At 44.0% G+C, this 18,375-nt stretch overlaps 1 protein-coding gene and 1 pseudogene across 1 annotated transcript; both read right to left on the bottom strand.

The window, feature by feature from the left end:
• Nucleotides 1-5,952: 5,952 nt before the first annotated feature.
• On the bottom strand, nt 5,953-10,924 carry NDUFS5 (NADH:ubiquinone oxidoreductase subunit S5). Its single transcript, XM_024738709.1, has 3 exons — nt 10,828-10,924; nt 9,097-9,314; nt 5,953-6,176 (listed from the first exon to the last, which is right to left on the bottom strand). Exons 2-3 carry the CDS (start codon nt 9,310-9,312, stop codon nt 6,078-6,080), a joined length of 315 nt encoding a protein of 104 aa, XP_024594477.1. The 5' UTR covers nt 9,313-9,314; nt 10,828-10,924; the 3' UTR covers nt 5,953-6,077.
• Nucleotides 10,925-12,372: 1,448 nt separating this feature from the next.
• LOC112395566 (rho-related GTP-binding protein RhoG-like) lies at nt 12,373-12,970 on the bottom strand (annotated as a pseudogene).
• Nucleotides 12,971-18,375: the final 5,405 nt, after the last annotated feature.

The raw sequence follows: 18,375 nt of genomic DNA, 5'->3' as shown, positions 1-18,375 counted from the left end.
TACAGTGTCCAATCTACTGTTAAGACCATTCAGTGAGTTTATTTGACATTGTATTTTTCAGTTCTAGAATTTTCATTTGTCCATAACAAATTTCTTTATATTTACAATAGTTTGGTTGACTTTTTCTCCTTGATTATGGGTCACAATTTTCTTAAACTTTCATAAATTTCAAACATTTTCTTGCTTCTTTGCATGTCTCATAATTTCATATTGTATTCCAGATACTGTTTCTAAAAGAATAGAAGCTAATAAAGTATACTTCTTGCTTATTTCCCAAAAAGTAGAAATCCCTTCCTCTAGGCATTAAAGGAAGTGATCATTCAGATTCTACCTAGAGGAGGGTTGGAGCTGAGTGGCCACTTTAGATTGATTTCACCTGTGATTAACCTAAATGCCAACTTCCCTAGGTGCTGCTTTTTGATCTTGTTAGAATTTGAGCTGGGAGGGTGTTGGCTGCACTTCTAGGTGTTTGGGGCTCATCTTTAGAGTCAACTCTGATAGGGCCCCAGAATGTAATCACCCCTGAGAATGTGCACAACTCCGTTATAATAAACCTCCTCAGCATTAAATCCAGAGGAGATACCCCTCCTCTCTTCCAGGATTCCAAGCAAGAGTCATTCATTGGCTCCAACTGGGTCATGTGCCTGCTATGGATCATTCTTGAAAATATAGTAAGGACAGAAAGCAAAATCCATGAACTACGTGCACAATTTGCTGCCATTTGTTTAAAAAAGGGCAAAGAAAACGTGTGTGTGTATGTGTAGACACAGAATCTCTAGGATACTCAAAACACTGATTGCCTCTAGGGAGGGGAACTGGATGCCTGGGGAAGATTTTTCATTATATATCCTTTGTACTGTTTGAATTTTGAGCCACATAAATTACCTATTCAGAAAAATTAAATGAAAAATTGAAATGCAGTTGCCAAAATATTTAGTGGTTTCCCTTGTGGCAGTCAGGGTTAAAAAGCAGAGGCCAAAGAAGTTATGAGTCCCATTTACCAGAGTGAAGAGAGGGGGCAAGGGCAGCAAGTAACTTAGTGTTTAATCATCAAGAGCAAAGCACCTCACAGCTTTCTCTCCCTCCTGACCCCCCAATCTCAGTCCTATTCTAGTCCAACGTAGTTGTTCAAAAAGATACAGCCCCAACTCTGCTTGTTCTTATTCAAATGCTTAAAGAACAGGGGTCTTGGAGCTGGCTCCTTGCTTTCACCAGTTCATAACACTGCTGTCCTACTTTTTCAAAAAAGCAATTAAGGCACAAAGTTTGCTAAATACACAAAGACAAGAGGCAGTGTTGCTTATCCTAGAGCTGTGTGTTTACGGGTATCTGATGTAAACAAAGGCTTCTGATATTCTGTAAACACATCAAGGCAATGCTTTCCAACAAACACAACTAAGTGTTCTCTATCACTCATTTTTTACCTTTAGGTAAATACAATCTTGTGGGATTTCCGTTCATTCTACAACCCAGAGCTCAAGAATAAAAGATATCTTTGAATGAAAGAGCATGTACCTACCTTAAGACTTGATTAACATTCTACTTTCCTCTCTGGCATTTCCAACTGGCCTCTGCTTTTCCATAAACATGTATGCACCTAAAGCCATTTGGGGCTTTAAAACTTCAGAAAAGTTTGTGTGTTTAAAGCACAGTAAAACAACCTAACACAGGGCCACAGCACACGATCTTGCTGGAAAGCCTCCAGCTTTACTCTCCATTGTGACTGATTAATGATTAGTTTAAGAAAACTCTGCTTAGGGCTTCCCTGGTGGCACAGCGGTTGAGAGTCCGTCTGCCAATGCAGGGGACACGGGTTCGTGCCCCAGTCTGGAAAGATCCTACATGCCGCGGAGCGGCTGGGCCCGTGAGCCATGGCCGCTGGGCCTGCGTGTCCAGAGCCTGTGCTCTGCAATGGGAGAGGCCACAGCAGTGAGAGGCCTGCGTACCGCAAAAAAAGAAAAGAAAAGAAAAAAAAGAAAACTCTGCTTGGCTAACACAAGGAATAAGCAGGGCCCGCTCAAAAGCCAAATTCCCTATTTCCAATATTGAGACTAGGACACAATGTACTTTCCCTTTTGAGGAGAACTTACATTCAAGCCTTACAGCTGACATTTATGACTCAAAATGCTGTAAGGCTAACAATGATCAATCTGAAAAAACAAAAAAAATTGCAAAAACAATTCCATTTAAAATAGCAATCGCAAAAAAAAAAAAGGAAGAGATGGTTTTGGGCTTCCCTGGTGATGCAGTGGTTGAGAGTCCGCCTGCCGATGCAGGGGACACGGGTTCGTGCCCTGGTCTGGGAGGATCCTACATGCCACGGAGTGGCTAGACCCGTGACCCATGGCCGGGGGGGCCTGCGCTTCCAAGCCTGTGCTCCGCAACAGGAGAGGCCACAACAGTGAGAGGCCTGCGTACCGCAAAAAAAATAAATTAATTAAATAAAATAGCATCTAGGGGCTTCCCTGGTGGCACAGTGGTTAAGAACCTGCCTGCCAATGCAGGGGACACGGGTTCGTGCCCTGGTCTGGGAGGATCCCACATGCCGCGGAGCGGCTGGGTCCGTGAGCCATGGCTGCTGGGCCTGCACGTCCGGAGCCTGTGCTCCGCCACGGGCGAGGCCACGGCAGTGAGAGGCCCGTGTACCACAAAAAAATAAATAAAAATAAAAATAAAATAAAATAGCATCTAGGGGCTTCCCTGGTGGCACAGTGGTTAAGAACCTGCCTGCCAATGCAGGGGACACGGGTTCGAACCCTGGTCCACGAAGATCCCACATGCTGCAGAGCAACTAACCCCATGCACCACAACTACTGAGCCTGTGCTATAGAGCACACAAGCCGCAACTACTGAGCCCACATGCCACAACTACTGAAGCCCGCATGCCTAGAGCCCATGCTCTGCAACAAAAGAAGCCACTGCAATGAGAAGCCCGTGCACTGCAACAAAGAGTAGCCCCAGCTCGTTGCAACTAGAGAAAGCCCACGGGCAGCAGTGAAGACCCAGAGCAGCCAAAAAAAAAAAAAAGAAAAAAAAAATAGCATCTAATAGCTAGTCAACAAGGACCTACTGTATAGAACAGGGAACTCTACCCAGTACTCTGTAGTAAATTATATGGGAAAAGAATCTGAAAAATAGATATATGTATATGTACAACTGAATCACTTTGCTGTACACCGCCACTGTAAATCGACTATACTCCAACATAAAATAAAAATTTTAAAAATAGCATCTAAAAAAATGCTTAGGAATTAACTTAAGGAGTTGAAAGGTTTGTACAATGAAAACTATAAAACACTGCTGAAAGAAATTAAATACATAAATAAATGGAAAGAAATCTCATGTTCATGGACTGGAAGACTTACTAAGATATCAGTACTACCCTAAGCAATTTACAGATTTAATTCTGTCCTTGTCAAAATCCCAATTTTTTTGCATAAATAGAAAAACCCATCCTAAAATTCATATAGGATCTTAAGCGACCCTGAATAGCCAGAACAATCCTGAAAAGAACAAAGCTGGAGAACTCAAATCAGGAGGACTGTTGACTTTGAAACTTATTACAAAGTTACAGTAATCAAAACAGTGTGGTGCTGGCATAAAGACAGAAACATGGACAGACAGAACAAGAGTCCAGAAATAAACCCTCACACATATGGCCAAATGACAAGGGTGCCAAGATCATTCAATGAGGAAAGAACAGTCTTTTCAACAAATGGTGCTGGAAAATCTGGATATCCACATGCAAAAGAATGAAGTTGGACCATTACCTAACACTGTATTTTTAAAAATCAATTCAAAATGGGCCCATGACCTAAAAAACATAAAACTTGGAAAATATAGGGCAAAAGCTTCACAACATTGGATTTGGCAATGATTTCTTGGATATGACATTAAAGGCAACAAAAGAAAAAATAGAAAATTGGACTTCAGGAAAAAATTTTTTTAAAACCCCAACTCAATTCAAAAATGGACAAAAGACTTGAATACACATATATCCAAACAAGATATACAAATGGTTGATAAGCACATGACAAGATTCAACATCACTAGTCATTAGGGAAATGCAAATCAAAATTACAATGAGGACTTCCTTGGCGGTGCAGTGGTTAAGAATCTGCCTGCCAATGCAGGGGACATGGGTTTGATCCCTGGTCCGGGAAGATCCCATATACCACGGAGCAGCTAAGCCCATGCACCATAACTACTGAGCCTGTGCTCTAGAGTCTGTGAGCCACAACTACTGAAACCCACACACCTAGAGCCCGTGCTCTGCAACGAGAAGCCACTGCAATGAGAAGCCCATGCACCACAACGAAGAGTAGCTCCTGCTCGCTGCAATTAGAGAGAATCCGCACACAGCAACGAAGAGCCAACACAGTCAAATAAATAAATTTAATTTTAAAATAATTTTTTAAAAAAAACTACAGTGAGATACCTCACTTCCATTAGGTGGCTATCAAAAAAACCCAGAAAATAACAAATGCTGGTGAAGATGTGGAAAAATTAGAACTCTTCTGCAGTACTGGTGGGAATGTAATTGAAAGCAGGGTCTCAAGGAGATATCTGTACACCCATATTCATAGCAGCATTATTCACAAAAGCTAAAACATGGAAGCAACCCAAGTGTCTACTGACAGATGAATGGATAAGCAAGATGTAGTATATACATACAATGGAATACTATTCAGCTTTGAAAAGGAAAGAAATTCTGATATATGCTACATGTATGAAGCTTGAGGACATTATGTTAGATGACATAAGCCAGTCACAAAAAGGCAAATAGTGTATGATTCCACTCATAATGAGGTACTTAAGAGTAGTCAAAATCATAGAGACAGAAAGTAGAATAGTGGTTGCCAGGTGCTAGGGGGAAGGAGGTACAGGGAGTTATTGTTTAATGGATATAATTTCAGTTTTCCAAGATGAAGAGTTCTAGAGATGGATGGTGGTGATGGTTGCACAACAACGTGAATGTACTTAATACCACTGAACTGTACACTTAAAAATGGTTAAGACGATATATTTTATGTTATGTGTATTTTAACACAATAAAAAATAGTTTAAGAAATGCTGCAGGATATCTGAGGTTTCCATTATATTCTCAACACTTACATTAATTTTCTAGGGTTCACACCTTCCCTTCTACATCTGGAAACATGTTTCTAAGGACTCCCCTGGTGGCTCAATGGTTAAGAATCTGCCTGCCAATGCAGGGGACATGGGTTCAAGCCCTGGTCTGGGAAGATCCAAAATCCTGTAGAACAACTAAGCCCGCGTGGCACAAATACTGAAGCCCGAGTGCTCTAGGGCCCGTGTGTTGCAACTACCGAGCCCGTGTGCTGCAACTACTGAAGCCCACATGCCTAGAGCCTGTGCTCTGCAACAGAGAAGCCACTGCAATAAGAAGCCCGCACACTGCAACGAAGAGTAGCCCCCGCTCGCCGCAAGCAGAGAAAGCCCATGCACAGCAACAAAGACCCAACACAGCGAAAATAAATAAATAAATAAAATAAAAACAAAAACCAAAGAAAACATGCTCCTAACCGTGCCAGTTAGAAGTACTAATATACCACTAATGTATAACACACAACACTGATGGCAAATTGAAACAATGGTGTTGCCTCTTCAAAATGAGGTTATCTGAACTTGGCATTTTCTTAAAGCCTTAAATTTACACTTCACAGACATTAGCGTAAACACACAACCACCCTCTGTACTGCCTCTCCCTCCCGGCCCAAGTTGGTGCTTTACAGAAAATAAACCAGAATCAAACACTGCAACTTCTTAAATGAGTTACCATATTTAAAGTACCTACATAGTAAGCGTTCGTTAAGTGCTGCTTATTATTCCCTAGATGCTAATTTTTAAGAGAAACGCATTTTCTCAAACTTAAAAAATAGGTTGCAACCTCAGTACAGAGTGGTATGATCCAAGAGAATATAGAACAAATAGGAGAGAGCAATCCTTTATTTTTAGACACTTTCACAAAAAGGTTTTCAGTACGTAAAGTTTCCAGCAGAGAAGAGAGAACGTGAAAATCAGCCTCCAGCCACCGGCAGCTGCTCTGCTCAGGGTCAAGGATCCTCCTTGCCCAGGTGCTGAGGTGGAGGTGTGTACTTCCCTTCCTTTATTAGCTTATCCCGCTGCCTCTTGATGGCACTCAGACGTTTCATCTGTCAAAGGAAGAAAGTATTTAAACTTGGGGGAGATATGCACTGGAAAGTGAGGGCTGGAGAAGCTGAATAAAAAATTGGTTTCATTTTTAAACTATGGAAGTCTTTCATCCTAGAGGGCCTCTGGGATAAATCCCTTCTTTAAAGAACACATTTCCCAAGCTTTGAACAAATAAATTTCTGGTATATATAATAATATCTCCTTGAAAACTAATAACTAAAATGTTCCTATGATATAGAGGAATACAGGTATTTACAAAAACAATACAGATCCAAAGGCTTTAAGAGGTATACTTGTGCATATTAAAATCTTTTAAAATATTAAAAGCTGAGATCATCTCACAGCTTATATATTCCTGACCTCTCTATGTGAAGGTGGCACTGCTGCTGGTGACTGTTCACTGGGTATGAATGAAGCAGAAATAGCCAAAGAGGTCTCTGGACCACACTGAAAGAAAGACGTGGTATGTGCTCAGCTACTAGTCACTCGGATAGGCAGAGCCTTGAGTTCTGCCTCTTCTCCTCAGTAGGACATTCCCAATAGAGGAAAGCCATGCTATTCAAGATTATATGAGAACCCTAATTCATGGATTCTGTGACATGGAAAAGACTTACTAATCCTGACTGCACTATTCCGTGGCTCAAAACCCAACGGCTTTCATCTTACTGAGAGGAAAAGCTGACTCCTTCCCTGGAAGGACTTAAAAAGGCCACATCTCTGACTTTATCTCTTAATACCCTTCTCCTGGCTCTCTGCTCCAGCTCAGAGACCCTTCCACTTGCTGTTTCCTCTGCCCGGAACATTCTTCCCTCATGTGCATGTGGTTCACTATCTCAAAGTCTCTGCTCAAATGTCTTCTATCACTGAGCTCTTTTTGTAGCACTCTATTTAAAAGAGCATACATGCCTTCTCCTGCTTCCTATCCTTCTGTTTATTTTCACCACCGCACTTAGCAACACCGGACACACTATCTTCGCTTGTTTGGAAATTTTCTGTATCCCACCGCTTACTGTCACCCCCACCCCTGCCCCACTGTCCTGCATATAAGCTCCATTAGGGCAGAGACTTTTGCTTACTGCTGTATTTCCGGTACCTGGAATAGTTCCTGACAGAATAGGTGATCCAATAAATATTTTTTGAGTGAATGACTAGGTTTTCACAAAGGCATGAAGAGGTAGTATGTTCAATTAAACATCCCATGAACTTTAAAGAATTAGTTAGGATGTAACTTCAGTAGGAAAAGAAACTCTAGGTATCCTAAATACTAACATAAACAATAATCATTTTAAAAACTGTATTCTTAACATTTCTCTATTAAGGAGTCTCCCAACAGACTAGTCATGGCTGAGCTATCACACCATCATATGTCACATCTTTCTTCCACCTAGAACCAATCACCACTTGGTGTTCTGGATACAAGCACAGGGTCTGGAACCAGCACTGCCAGGTTCATATGCTATTTCCACCTCTTACTGGGCTATATGACCTTAGGTAATAGCCTTAATATTTCCCTGCTTCAACTTTTTAATCATACAATGGGGAAAATAAACGTAATGCATCTCACAGGAGATTACTGTGAGAAATATATGCATTATTACATTCTAAGAACTTAGAACAGCGCTTGATTCTAATTCCTTGATTCACTAGCTTCTTCACTTAGATGACCTCCAAAATGGTAACGTTATCTATTCATAAACGCACAGGATGAGGAGTGACCTTAGAGTAACACTTTATATTTCCAGATAAGGAAACCAAGACTACAAGAGAAATGACTTGCTCAAAGTCATGAAACTAGTAGTGGCAAAACCAGCATCAAAATCAAGCTCTCCAAACTCCCAATCTAATGTTCTTCCCGCCTCATCACACTGTCTCTTCTTGGTGTTAATTTTCCATAATGAGTAAAGTCTTAATCTGAGCAAGGAATAAGTGGGGCCCGCAGAAGACAAGTTAAGACACACTGAACTAAATAGCTGGTAGGTGGCCAACTGTGACCCACTCCTCGTCCCTCAGTAATACTACAATATTACTCAATGATCAATATTCCTTTAGAGATCAATACAAAATTATTACCTGACACCCCTTCATTCCTTCCAAATTTAGCTTCACATAATCCAAATGCCAAGAGCAGATTATAAAAAACAAGAAATTTTAAAATTTTGATACAGATAACTTTGAGAAACATTTAAGTGAAAATCTAAATTGTATCCCTGAACCCCAAGGAGTTAAAAGTAATAAAAACATTTATATTTGTTATATCTGGAGCACAGAAATAGGCAAAATGATGGCCCACAGCCAAAGATTTCTTCTCTAAGGGAGAACAGGGCCCTACATGTTCTGCAATTCATTCAACTCTTGAGGAAGCAGACACCATGCCGTTAACCTTTTTTTGCCCCCTGCATTTTTGGTCAGGCTCACCTAAAGCAATCTCATTAACACCTCCATCCTCCCCAGAGTAGAAATCAATCCAGAGATTGTTTTATCAGTTTCAATGTAATAGATCTACAGAATTTTAATCTCTTCCCCAATGAGGATTGGATATATATATTGGGTTGAAATATATTCACCCAAAGATTTTCAAGGACAAACACCCCAATGCTGGTTGGTATTCTTTACTTTATAGTCTACGCAAAAATGGAAATATACACATGAAATTTCTAACCTGGTGGCTGCAGCAGGGTACAATGCTAAGGAAAATATGTGAGAACATTAGGAAGAACACTGAGGAATAAGAGGCCCTTGTCAGATCTGAAGGTTTTTAACTTCCTTGACATGGTACCTAAGTATGGAAGGAGTTTCACCACAAAAGTTTTGCCAATTCACATTGGGCAAACTAATGCCCAGTGACCAATTAAAAATACTTAAAAGTAGTCCCAAAGAAATGAGGAAGTAATTCAGTGCCTGTCTCCATCACTTCCTCACCGTTTTCTGTCGAAGTAGACACTCTACGAAATCATCATATTCTATCTTGCACTCTTTCTCCGCGCGAATACCACCAATACCATGTGCACACTCTATCCACTCTTTTTCAAAAGCATGGCATCGACCTGGAATCTTGTTTGGCTGCTCAGCACTCTGGATTGTCATCCAGCGGTCTAAGTCAAGACCCAGCCTTTTCTGCACATCAAAGAAAGGCATGGCTGAAGTGGAAGAAAAAGAAAGAATGCCGTAAAATTGCAATCAAATGAGAAACTTCTGAGAAAAATGAAGTAACTTAGATACATAGCTCTCAAGAAAGCTATTTCATACTATTCTCCCAACTACTTCTCCTCAAACTTTTTCATTAGACAGGTTCTTCCAGTTTATGGTAGATGAGCAATTTCTGTGCTTTCACAAAACTCAAGGAAAAGACAACTAGAACTAAAAAACAATGCATTAAAATCCTCTATACTGATAAGGTCATTTTTATCAAAAGTTTAAAAAAGTGTTTATATTTTGACTCAGTTATCCCAATTCTTTGAGATAGATCTGAAGAAATAACTGAAATAAACAAAAAAGCACAAGCATGAAAACATTTCTTTACATTTTCCGATCCATATAATTTAGATGACACTTCTAAGAAGCCATCCTGAAATGGTTATGTCCCTCCTGTGTTAGCACAGCATCATCGACTTTTCATAGTACTTCCCACACCCCTGTAATGCACTATCTACATGAATGCCTCCCCCATTGAACAATGAGTGCCTTGAGGGCAGGGACCAGGTAGGAGCTCAGTAACTGTTGGGGAAAAAAAAAAGAAAAAGAATTTCAAACAACTTTAAAGTGCAACAATAGAGAAATGGATAATCAAATCTGGTACCTATCTGGTAGAACATGAAGGGAAAAGAACACACATGAAACATACACTTGAATATTGAATGAAAAAAAGGGGGGATTACAATAATGCCCCCCAAAAAAACTTCTGCAAAAGAAGACTGGAAGGAAGCACAAAAAAGGGTCAATAGTTACCTATGAGTGGCAGATTTACAAATGAATGTAATCTAAAATTTTTCTACCCATTCTTTCAGTCATTTACTTAGTAATAACGTTCCAGACACTGGGATGGGGAGGAAAAGCAGTGCAACCTAAGCACAAAAATGAGGACACACACGTGGAATTAGGAACCCAACAGAAAAGCACAAGAGGTAGAGCTCGAAGTAGGAAGCACCAATTCTGCCCATGAGACTGGAAAATGCCTTTGAGATGGGTGGCGCTTGCCAAATGAAGCTCCGTGAGCAGAGTATTCCAGTAGGGCACACACAGCACGAGTTACAGCCGGAGGTGCTGGGTATGTCTGGGGGACACTGAGCACCCAGACGTGGCTGGAGCGCAGAGTGCATGTCGGGAAGAAGAACGAAACGAGCTTAAGAGGTTGACGGGGCCCAAATCCCGCAGGGCCATGCAAGCCGGGACAAGGAGCGTGGACTTCAGGTTAAGAAACAGAAGGCCAAAGTATGAGTCCGCCACAAAGCTACGTTAACCTGGAGAGAGAGCCGAGAGAGGCGCGGCCTACAAGCTTCGATGACACTGGCTGTGTGGACCAAGGGGCCTGGAAAAGCAGAAAACACGGCCAGGGAGAACGGACACCCAGCAAGCCAAGAGGAAATCTGTTAAAGAGATCTCGGAAGGAAGCTCCTTAGGCTTAATCGTCCCGCAAACAAACGCAGCCCCTACCGTCCACCAGCTGTGCCCTTGACTCCTTGCTGACCGCCGTTACTAGAAGATCCTCAGGCGACAATGAGGCCTGCCGCAAAGGAAGCCCGCAGCGCGACGCTTGCAGCGCGACGACGGGAGCCGACCTGCCTTCCGCAGTCGCGCCCTGGAACCATAGAAACCAAGCCTGTCGATCTGCGCCTGCGCGACCGGCTGAGTTGGCCTCCAGAGGCTGCGGATAAGCCGACCTTGCTTAGACAACTGAGTAAGAGGTGGCCCGGGGGTTAGTGATTTCCTGCTGCCTCCTCATGCTGTACCTTGGATTCTCACGACAGCAGTGATTGGTGAGGGACTTAACCAAGGGAGCCCCCCTCATCCCCCTCCAGTAGCGGTTAAGCTCATGGAGTGTGGACCCACCCAGGGTGGGTTCCAATTCTGGCTCCGCCACTTCTGTGTCAGCCTGGAAAAGTTTCTTAACCTCACTGTGCCTCGGTTTCATCTTAAGATAAAAATATCTTAAAAGACAATAATGGTACCTACAGAGTAGGATTGCTTTGGGGATTGAATGAGTTATATTAAAGCACTGAGGCGTTTCCTGGCACGTGGAAAGCGCTCTAAGGCAATTGCAGTTCTTTGATGTCGCAGTCTGTTTTTACTTTGCGGATTCGGGAAAGTCGTCAGATACCTCCTCTGTTTCAGAAACTCCTAAGGCTCCCTTTGATTACAGCAGGGGCTCCGAAGTGATGGTGGAGGGGGAGGGGCTGGGGGGGAGGTAACATAGGCAATGTGTGATATGATACGTTGCGGGAGTGGGAAGAAAATACTAGAATATTTCTAATTTTTGTGTTTTTTAACTTCTTGTTTGTGTGTTAATGTTTATAAAGTGCATAATATTACATTAGTTGTACGTATAAATAACTTGTAAATATTTATTTTGGGGAAGTTTGGGCCGAAAACTTCTTTTCCTTTTTTTCCCCGCTGGAGACAGGAGGTTTTATTGATGCTGATGGGAGTAGGTGGGGCCCCCTGGAGCCCGGAGGGGGTGGGGGTGGGGCCGAGTCAGTCAGTGGATGCAAAAGGCCTGAGCACTCGGGGGTTGGAGGGTAGGTTAGGGCACATTCATCTTAGGATTCTATGGCTCCTTCTCTGGGGAAGGGAGAGAGTATCTTGAGGGGGGAGCAATTTGAAGAGCAGCGAGGGAGAGATTAGGGATGGCTGAGAGCTCCTAACCTGAGAGAAGTCACCACAGTAGGCAGCAACATCTGTGTGGAAGGCTGGATCAACTGGTCAGTAGAGGAAAGTGGGGAGGGGGCGCTGGGTTGGCTTCTTGGGGAGGGGTCTGACCTTGGCCTGGGTGAGCTCTCGAGAATACCTAGTGTTCTCAAGCAGAGTGGGGCAGGGCCCAAAGCCCCTTTCCCTGTGGGCCTCCTTAAGGAGAAAAGGCTTTCGGGGAGCCCCCTTGGCAAGGGGTGCCAGAATTATTCGTAAAGGCACAGCTGGGGGCAGAGAAGGCACAAAGGCACAACTGGTGGGGGGCAGGGGCAGCCTCCAAGCTGAGTGTCAGGGTCACAAGAGGACACGGGACCACCCACGCTTGCTAGGCATGGGGTTGACCCACGGCCTGGACAGCCTCAGCAAACACTTCCTTGACGCCGTCCTGCTGCAGGGCCAAGTACGTGAGGTAGCGCACAGTATGGATCTGCTTGGCCAGCACCTGGCCCTGTTCCTTCGGGCGTCATAGGGTGTCAGGCTGGGCTCTCAGGTCCTTCTTGGTGCCCACCAGGAGGATGGGCACATCGGGGCAGTGGTGGGTGCCACCTGTGCCGCACATTCTCATAGGAGGGCGGACTGGCAATGGAGAAACAGATGACAAACATATTGGTCTGAGGGTAGGAGTGTCCGCGGAGGCGGCCCTACTCCTCCCGGCCCGCTGTGTCCCACAGGTGCAGGTTCACCGTGCGCCAGCCCTGCAGGCGCTATAACTGTCAAACGCTGTGGGGAGGTACTCCTTGGGGAAAATGGTCGTTGTGTAGCAGATGAGCTGGCACGTCTTGCCCACAGCCCCACCGCCTACCACCCTACACTTGATGCTCTCCATGGTGGGTGCAGCTGCTGCGGTGGAGGCTATGCCTCCTTCCCCTTCTGGGCCCCTCTGGATGCAGTGACCTGGTGCCCTCCCTGCCACAGGGGAGCTGGGGGCAGCAGCAGCAGCTCGGGGCTGGAGACTTCTTTTCAAGTGATGTGTTCTCAAAACTGTTTAGAGAAGTCTGGTGTTCCAACCTTGCCAGCCTCATTGTCCCAAATCCCCTGCCTAATGCTCCAACCAAGAGCTTGCTCTTCCAGTGTCTTCCAGGAAAAGTCCTGCCATCCAGTCTCTTTGATTTTTTTTTTTCTCCCTTCCCCTGGAATGACACCATTCCCCCCATCCCGTCTCCATTTTTGCATGCCAAATTCCTGCTCTGCTTCAGGACTTTTGCATAGGTTTTCCTCCAAAATGGATTGACTGTCCCCAAGCCCCGGGTCCATCCACTCTGGAGAGAATTCCTAAGGTCCCACAACGTTCTGGTTTTGTTCCAGCATTCCAATTCTCCCTTCCTTCCCCCTCATCAGGTATAGCCCACCTGAGATCAGTTTCAGTTCAGCTAGAATTTCCTGGGCACCTAATGCATGCCCGGCACAATACTGGAGGATTATGGAATTGGTAACTCACGGCCCTTGCCCACGAAATACTAGAGGTAGCAAGGTAGTGATCACCACCACCCCTTCCACTTCTCCCACTTTCTTAAGTTGGTGATATCATCTTCCCAGCCATTCAGGTAGGAAACTCTGAAGTTGTATTTTGCCTTTTCCTCATCTTTCATCCAATATTTAATTACTGGCCAAATTCTTTCAAATATTCCTTCAATAGGTTTCCAATTTCTTGCTTCCTTTCTGCCTCCCGGCTCCTCACTTCAGTCTGTTTTGCACTGACTAATCTTTCTAAAATACTAATTTAATTGAATCACTCCTTGGATACCAGGTAGGATAGATTAGCACAAAGATGGGCAACTTAAACACCTCCAAGGCCAAACAGAGCTAGCTCACTGTAAATAAATGAAAACAAAAGCATCATGATAAATAGTAGCTGGTACTTGGCCTCAGTTTAAGGGATGGAAGGAGTGTTGGGGAATGTGACAAACTGAAGAGCATATGTCCTGTCTAAAGGGGGCAGCAGCTACTCAGCTCCGTTCTGTTGCTGTCAAGAATCAGGGCCCCAAACTGTCAAGTCTTCAAATTTTTCAGGAGAAGCCAGAAATCTTTTGTTATTGTTTAAGTGTGAAACATTCCACTTTAAAAATATGGGGCAATTAATCTTTTTTTTTAAAGCGCTGACCAAACAAAACCCAGGATGGAAATGGCCTTGAGCTGCCAGATTTCAACCCTTGGTTGGAGGGAAAATTGCAGGCTGGAAAAGCAATTTACTTTAAACTCTGATGACTTTTTACATCCAGCCTTGCTCTCTTCTTACCCTCTCTTCTTAATGTTGCTAATTGCTTTTCTAAAAACTGAAATCTGATCATTCAAAAAACACTTCCTGAGCTCTTATCACACGGCCATGATCCTTGTTGAGCTCTTGGGACGAAGACACAGAATGCTGTGGTAAGTGATAAAACAAAGATGAACAAAATAAGGGAGAACGCAAAGGAGGGGGTCATTCATATTGCTTGGTCTGCGTGTGAGGTGTATTCAAGAAAAGGTCCAAATTCTTGGGTTTGGTATTCAAGACCATGATCTGATTTCTTCCCATTTCTAAATCGTCAGATCCCATTGTTCACCAACCCCTACTCAATACCCTCGTGTTCTCAGCCATCCAGAATTGCTCTCATGCTTACAAACTTTGTAGGAGCAGTTTCTTCTGCCTGTAATAATCCCACTTGCTACCTTCCCACTGTCTCCCAGGCGAATGCGTAATCCGTCCGCATCGGTTATCGCACGGTTTTCTGTGAAAGCTTCCCGAATTCCTGAGCATTTACTAGGCCTTTGTTGAGGTCCCAGCAGCCGTTATATATTGTTTCCTATTATAGATGGTGTTAACACGCCGACCCCCTCCACTGGACCGTGCATTCAGACCCGGTGTCGGCGCGGCTGTGCAAAGATGTCGGTGACAGATCGTCTCCTCTCCCGCAAAGATGAGAAAACTACAATTCCCAGAAAACCCTACGTCAGAACGGAGCCTGCGCCGTTGCTATTCTGACAACGGGCGCCCGCTTGGATTCCTGCGCTTTGCGTTACGAGTGTTGTAACTCGGACGTTAGGGGCGAGTTGCCATCTCTTGTAACGCCCGTCATTTATCTTTTATTTTCCTTGTTCTAAGATCCTCACGTGAAAGTGTAGTTTTACAACGAAATCAAAGGGTTTTATTCGCAGAGGCGCAAGCCTGAGCTGTCGCTTTCTTCATTCTGTATTCGGGAACCCGAAGCTCGGAGACCCGGTGGAACGGGACTAGGCGTTCGCCGCGGGGTCCAGCGACCTGTTCTTCCGCGACAAAGCCTTGCTCCCATCTTCAGAGTATAAGAGGATGGCTCAATGTTAATTGAAGGCCCCTATTCCCACTCCTCTGAAACCTAGCCTCAGCTGCTGCGTGGACGGTCACAGGCCATTTAACGTCCCCCTGGGTCTCCATTCGCTGGACTTCTGTCCTTGACCTATAGGATTTCCTCGTGTTTACACACCTCAGTCATAACCCGAGAAAAGCTTTTAACGCTACCTTTCTACAGGTAGGCCACCTATAATTTAGCACATTGGGAACTTTAGGTCTGTATCTGATACCACTGTCACACAGATTTGAATAAACTGGGTAGCCCGAAGATCCTAGCACATTTGGGGAAGACAGTGAGTTTGTAAACTTACCCCCCACCCTCACCCCCAAGTCAGAGCTATAGGATACTTTCAACAAAAACAATAAGCAAAGTAATGTGAAAGAGAAAGTAATGGGTCCCAAGGCCTGGAATATGATGGAAATCAGAGTGACTGTTTAAGAAAGTTAAAAAGGGACTTCCCTGGCAGTCCAGTGGTTAAGACTCTGCGCTTCCAAGGCAGGGGGCGTGGGTTCCACCCCTGGTTGGGGAACTAAGATCCCACATGCAGCGTCGTGTGGCCAAAAAAATAAAAAGTAAAATCATGCCATTTGGGGGTAGATAAAATATCAAGTCGAAGATGCAACAGAACCAAGAATCACTGAAGCAAACTGAAGTGGGGAGGAAAGGTGTGCCAGGCTTGTGGTAGGGGTAATCTGATGTTGGTAAACATTCCATCCCTAGAATTAAACTCCCCTCATTCTGATATGTGGAGCTATCTCTTAACTTCAATTAAGCTTCCCAAGTGACATGATTACATGAAGAAAACACACTAAGGCCAATGGGGAAGTCTACTGCACCTGACATATTTCTCATCATAAATTAACACACTGGAGTCTGGTTTTATAGACCAATATAGCTTTACTAGTCAGCTTTCCTGAGTACAGATCAAGGTAATTAAACTACCTGGAGGGAAGCTGCCGAGAGTGGCCTTCCCCTGGAAACACCCTGATTTCTCTGTCCAGGTGCACAGAATACTTACCAAAGCAAGTTTTATCACATTCCTGCCCAGAGACTGGGAGCCTCTCTAGGGTAAGGACGGCATCTCTCTTACCTTGGCTGCAGAGACAACCTGCAGAAGGCTTAAAGTAATTTGATCTGAGAGTTAAGGAAGTTTCAGGTAGTGCACTGACTACTGGAAAAGGGGAGGAGTAGCCACATAATTCATTTAGTCACTCATCATTTAAGAGCCAAGAATAGATAGATAATAGCTCAAGGTGCTACTAAGGGCTCAGTATAGTGGAAGAGTCATGTAGACCCATAAATGCATTACATGATTACCTTCCTCAGAAAGGTCTCTCTTACCACCCAATTTAGGCATCCAGTTACTCTCTCTCATTCCCATTTTATTTTCTTCAAACACTTTTAAATCTTGGATGAAACAGTGTACTAGTTTGCCTTTCTTGCCTCACAACAGTGTTAAGCACCGTGAGAGGAGGGACTGTCCAGCTCAGTGATATGTTCCTAGTGCCCAGAACAGTACTTGGCAAACAGTAGGTGCTCAATAAACATTCATCAAATGACTAAGTAACACTGCCTTCAAGAAGGGAGCAGAAAGACAACTGCCACTTGAGTAGGCCATTTGTCAAGTGAGAAGGCGTTAATTCCAGGCAGAACAGGAGCACCATGAAAATTGACAGTTGGAGAGGAAAATTTAATAATCCATGCAAGAGCTAACCAGAACCTTTAAGAATAGGTGGATTGGGCTTCCCTGGTGGTGCAGTGGTTAAGAATCCGCCTGCCAATGCAGGGGACGTGGGTTCGAGCCCTGGTCTGGGAAGATGCCACATGCTGTGGAGCAACTCAGCCCGTGTGCCACAACTACGGAGCCTGCGCTCTAGAGCCCGCGAACCACAACTACTGAAGCCTGCGTGCCTAGAGCCCATGCTCTGCAACAAGAGAAGCCACCACAATGAGAAGCCCGCGCACTGCAATGAAGAGTAGCCCCCCACTCGCCGCAACTAGAGAAAGCCTGCGTGCAGCAATGAAGACCCAACACAGCCAATAAATAAATTCTTTTAAAAAAAAAAAGAATAGGTGGATTTAAGAGAATCTGTGAAATACAAAACACAAGACAAAACCCATCAACAGCAGCAGCTATGGAATTGGGCTGGATTCGTTAAATTGGGGGCATAGACAAACCAAGCCAATAGAAAAAGGATCTTTGAAAATGTCCCAGTGGGAATGTGTGCCACGCTCTTAGCCAGGCAAAGCCAGAGCCATGTTTAATCATCCTTCCCAATCAATGTTCAGGCCTTTGTTATCTCCGACTGGACAAAAACAGAGGCCCTTAACTGGTCAATCTGTCTCTAATTTGGTATTTGCCCTTCTGTACTCACCTGTTTCCCCCAAACTCTTCAGATTCCTAAAGAGGAATGGTCAAACTCCTAGTTGTAAAAGCCCTTCATTATCTAGCCCCTACTACCCAGCTTCTAGCTCTTTTCCCAATCTACATGCATTTCCTACTCTGGCTGACACAAGAATGTTGTCCCTGCACACCAGCATGATTTCCCATCACCCAGCCTTTGCTTATTTCAAGCCCCAATTACTACTTTTGCCTGAGCCCTATTCACCCTTTAAAACCTCACTCCAATGGAGAACAGGATGGAGGTTCCTTAAAAAACTAAAAATACAACTACCACACGACCCAGCAATCCCACTACGGGGCATATACCCTGAGAAAACCATAATTCAAAAACAGTCAAGTACCACAATGTTCACTGCAGCTTTATTTACAATAGCCAGGACACAGAAGCAACCTAAGTGTCCAACGACAGATGAATGGATAAAGATGTGGCACATATATACAATGAATATTACTCAGCCATAAAAAGAAACGAAATTGAGCTATCTGTAGTGAGGTAGATGGACCTAGAGTCTGTCATACAGAGTGAAGTAAGTCAGAAAGTGAAAAACAAATACTGTATGCTAACATCTATATATGGAATCTAAA

Source organism: Neophocaena asiaeorientalis, unplaced genomic scaffold (assembly GCF_003031525.2).
Source record: "Neophocaena asiaeorientalis asiaeorientalis breed wild unplaced genomic scaffold, Neophocaena_asiaeorientalis_V1.1 scaffold106, whole genome shotgun sequence".
Classification (NCBI taxonomy): domain Eukaryota; kingdom Metazoa; phylum Chordata; class Mammalia; order Artiodactyla; family Phocoenidae; genus Neophocaena; species Neophocaena asiaeorientalis.
Note: the sequence above shows the minus strand (reverse complement) of the source record. Positions and strands in the feature narration are given on the sequence as shown.

Bases quoted from the DNA above. Each gene is read 5' to 3' on its own strand.
- NDUFS5 (XM_024738709.1), bottom strand. From the start codon at position 9,312: ATGCCTTTCTTTGATGTGCAGAAAAGGCTGGGTCTTGACTTAGACCGC. The intron at 6,177-9,096 runs GTGAGGAAGTGA...TTCCTTTGACAG, and splicing joins GTCTACTTCGACAGAAAACG to ATGAAACGTCTGAGTGCCAT.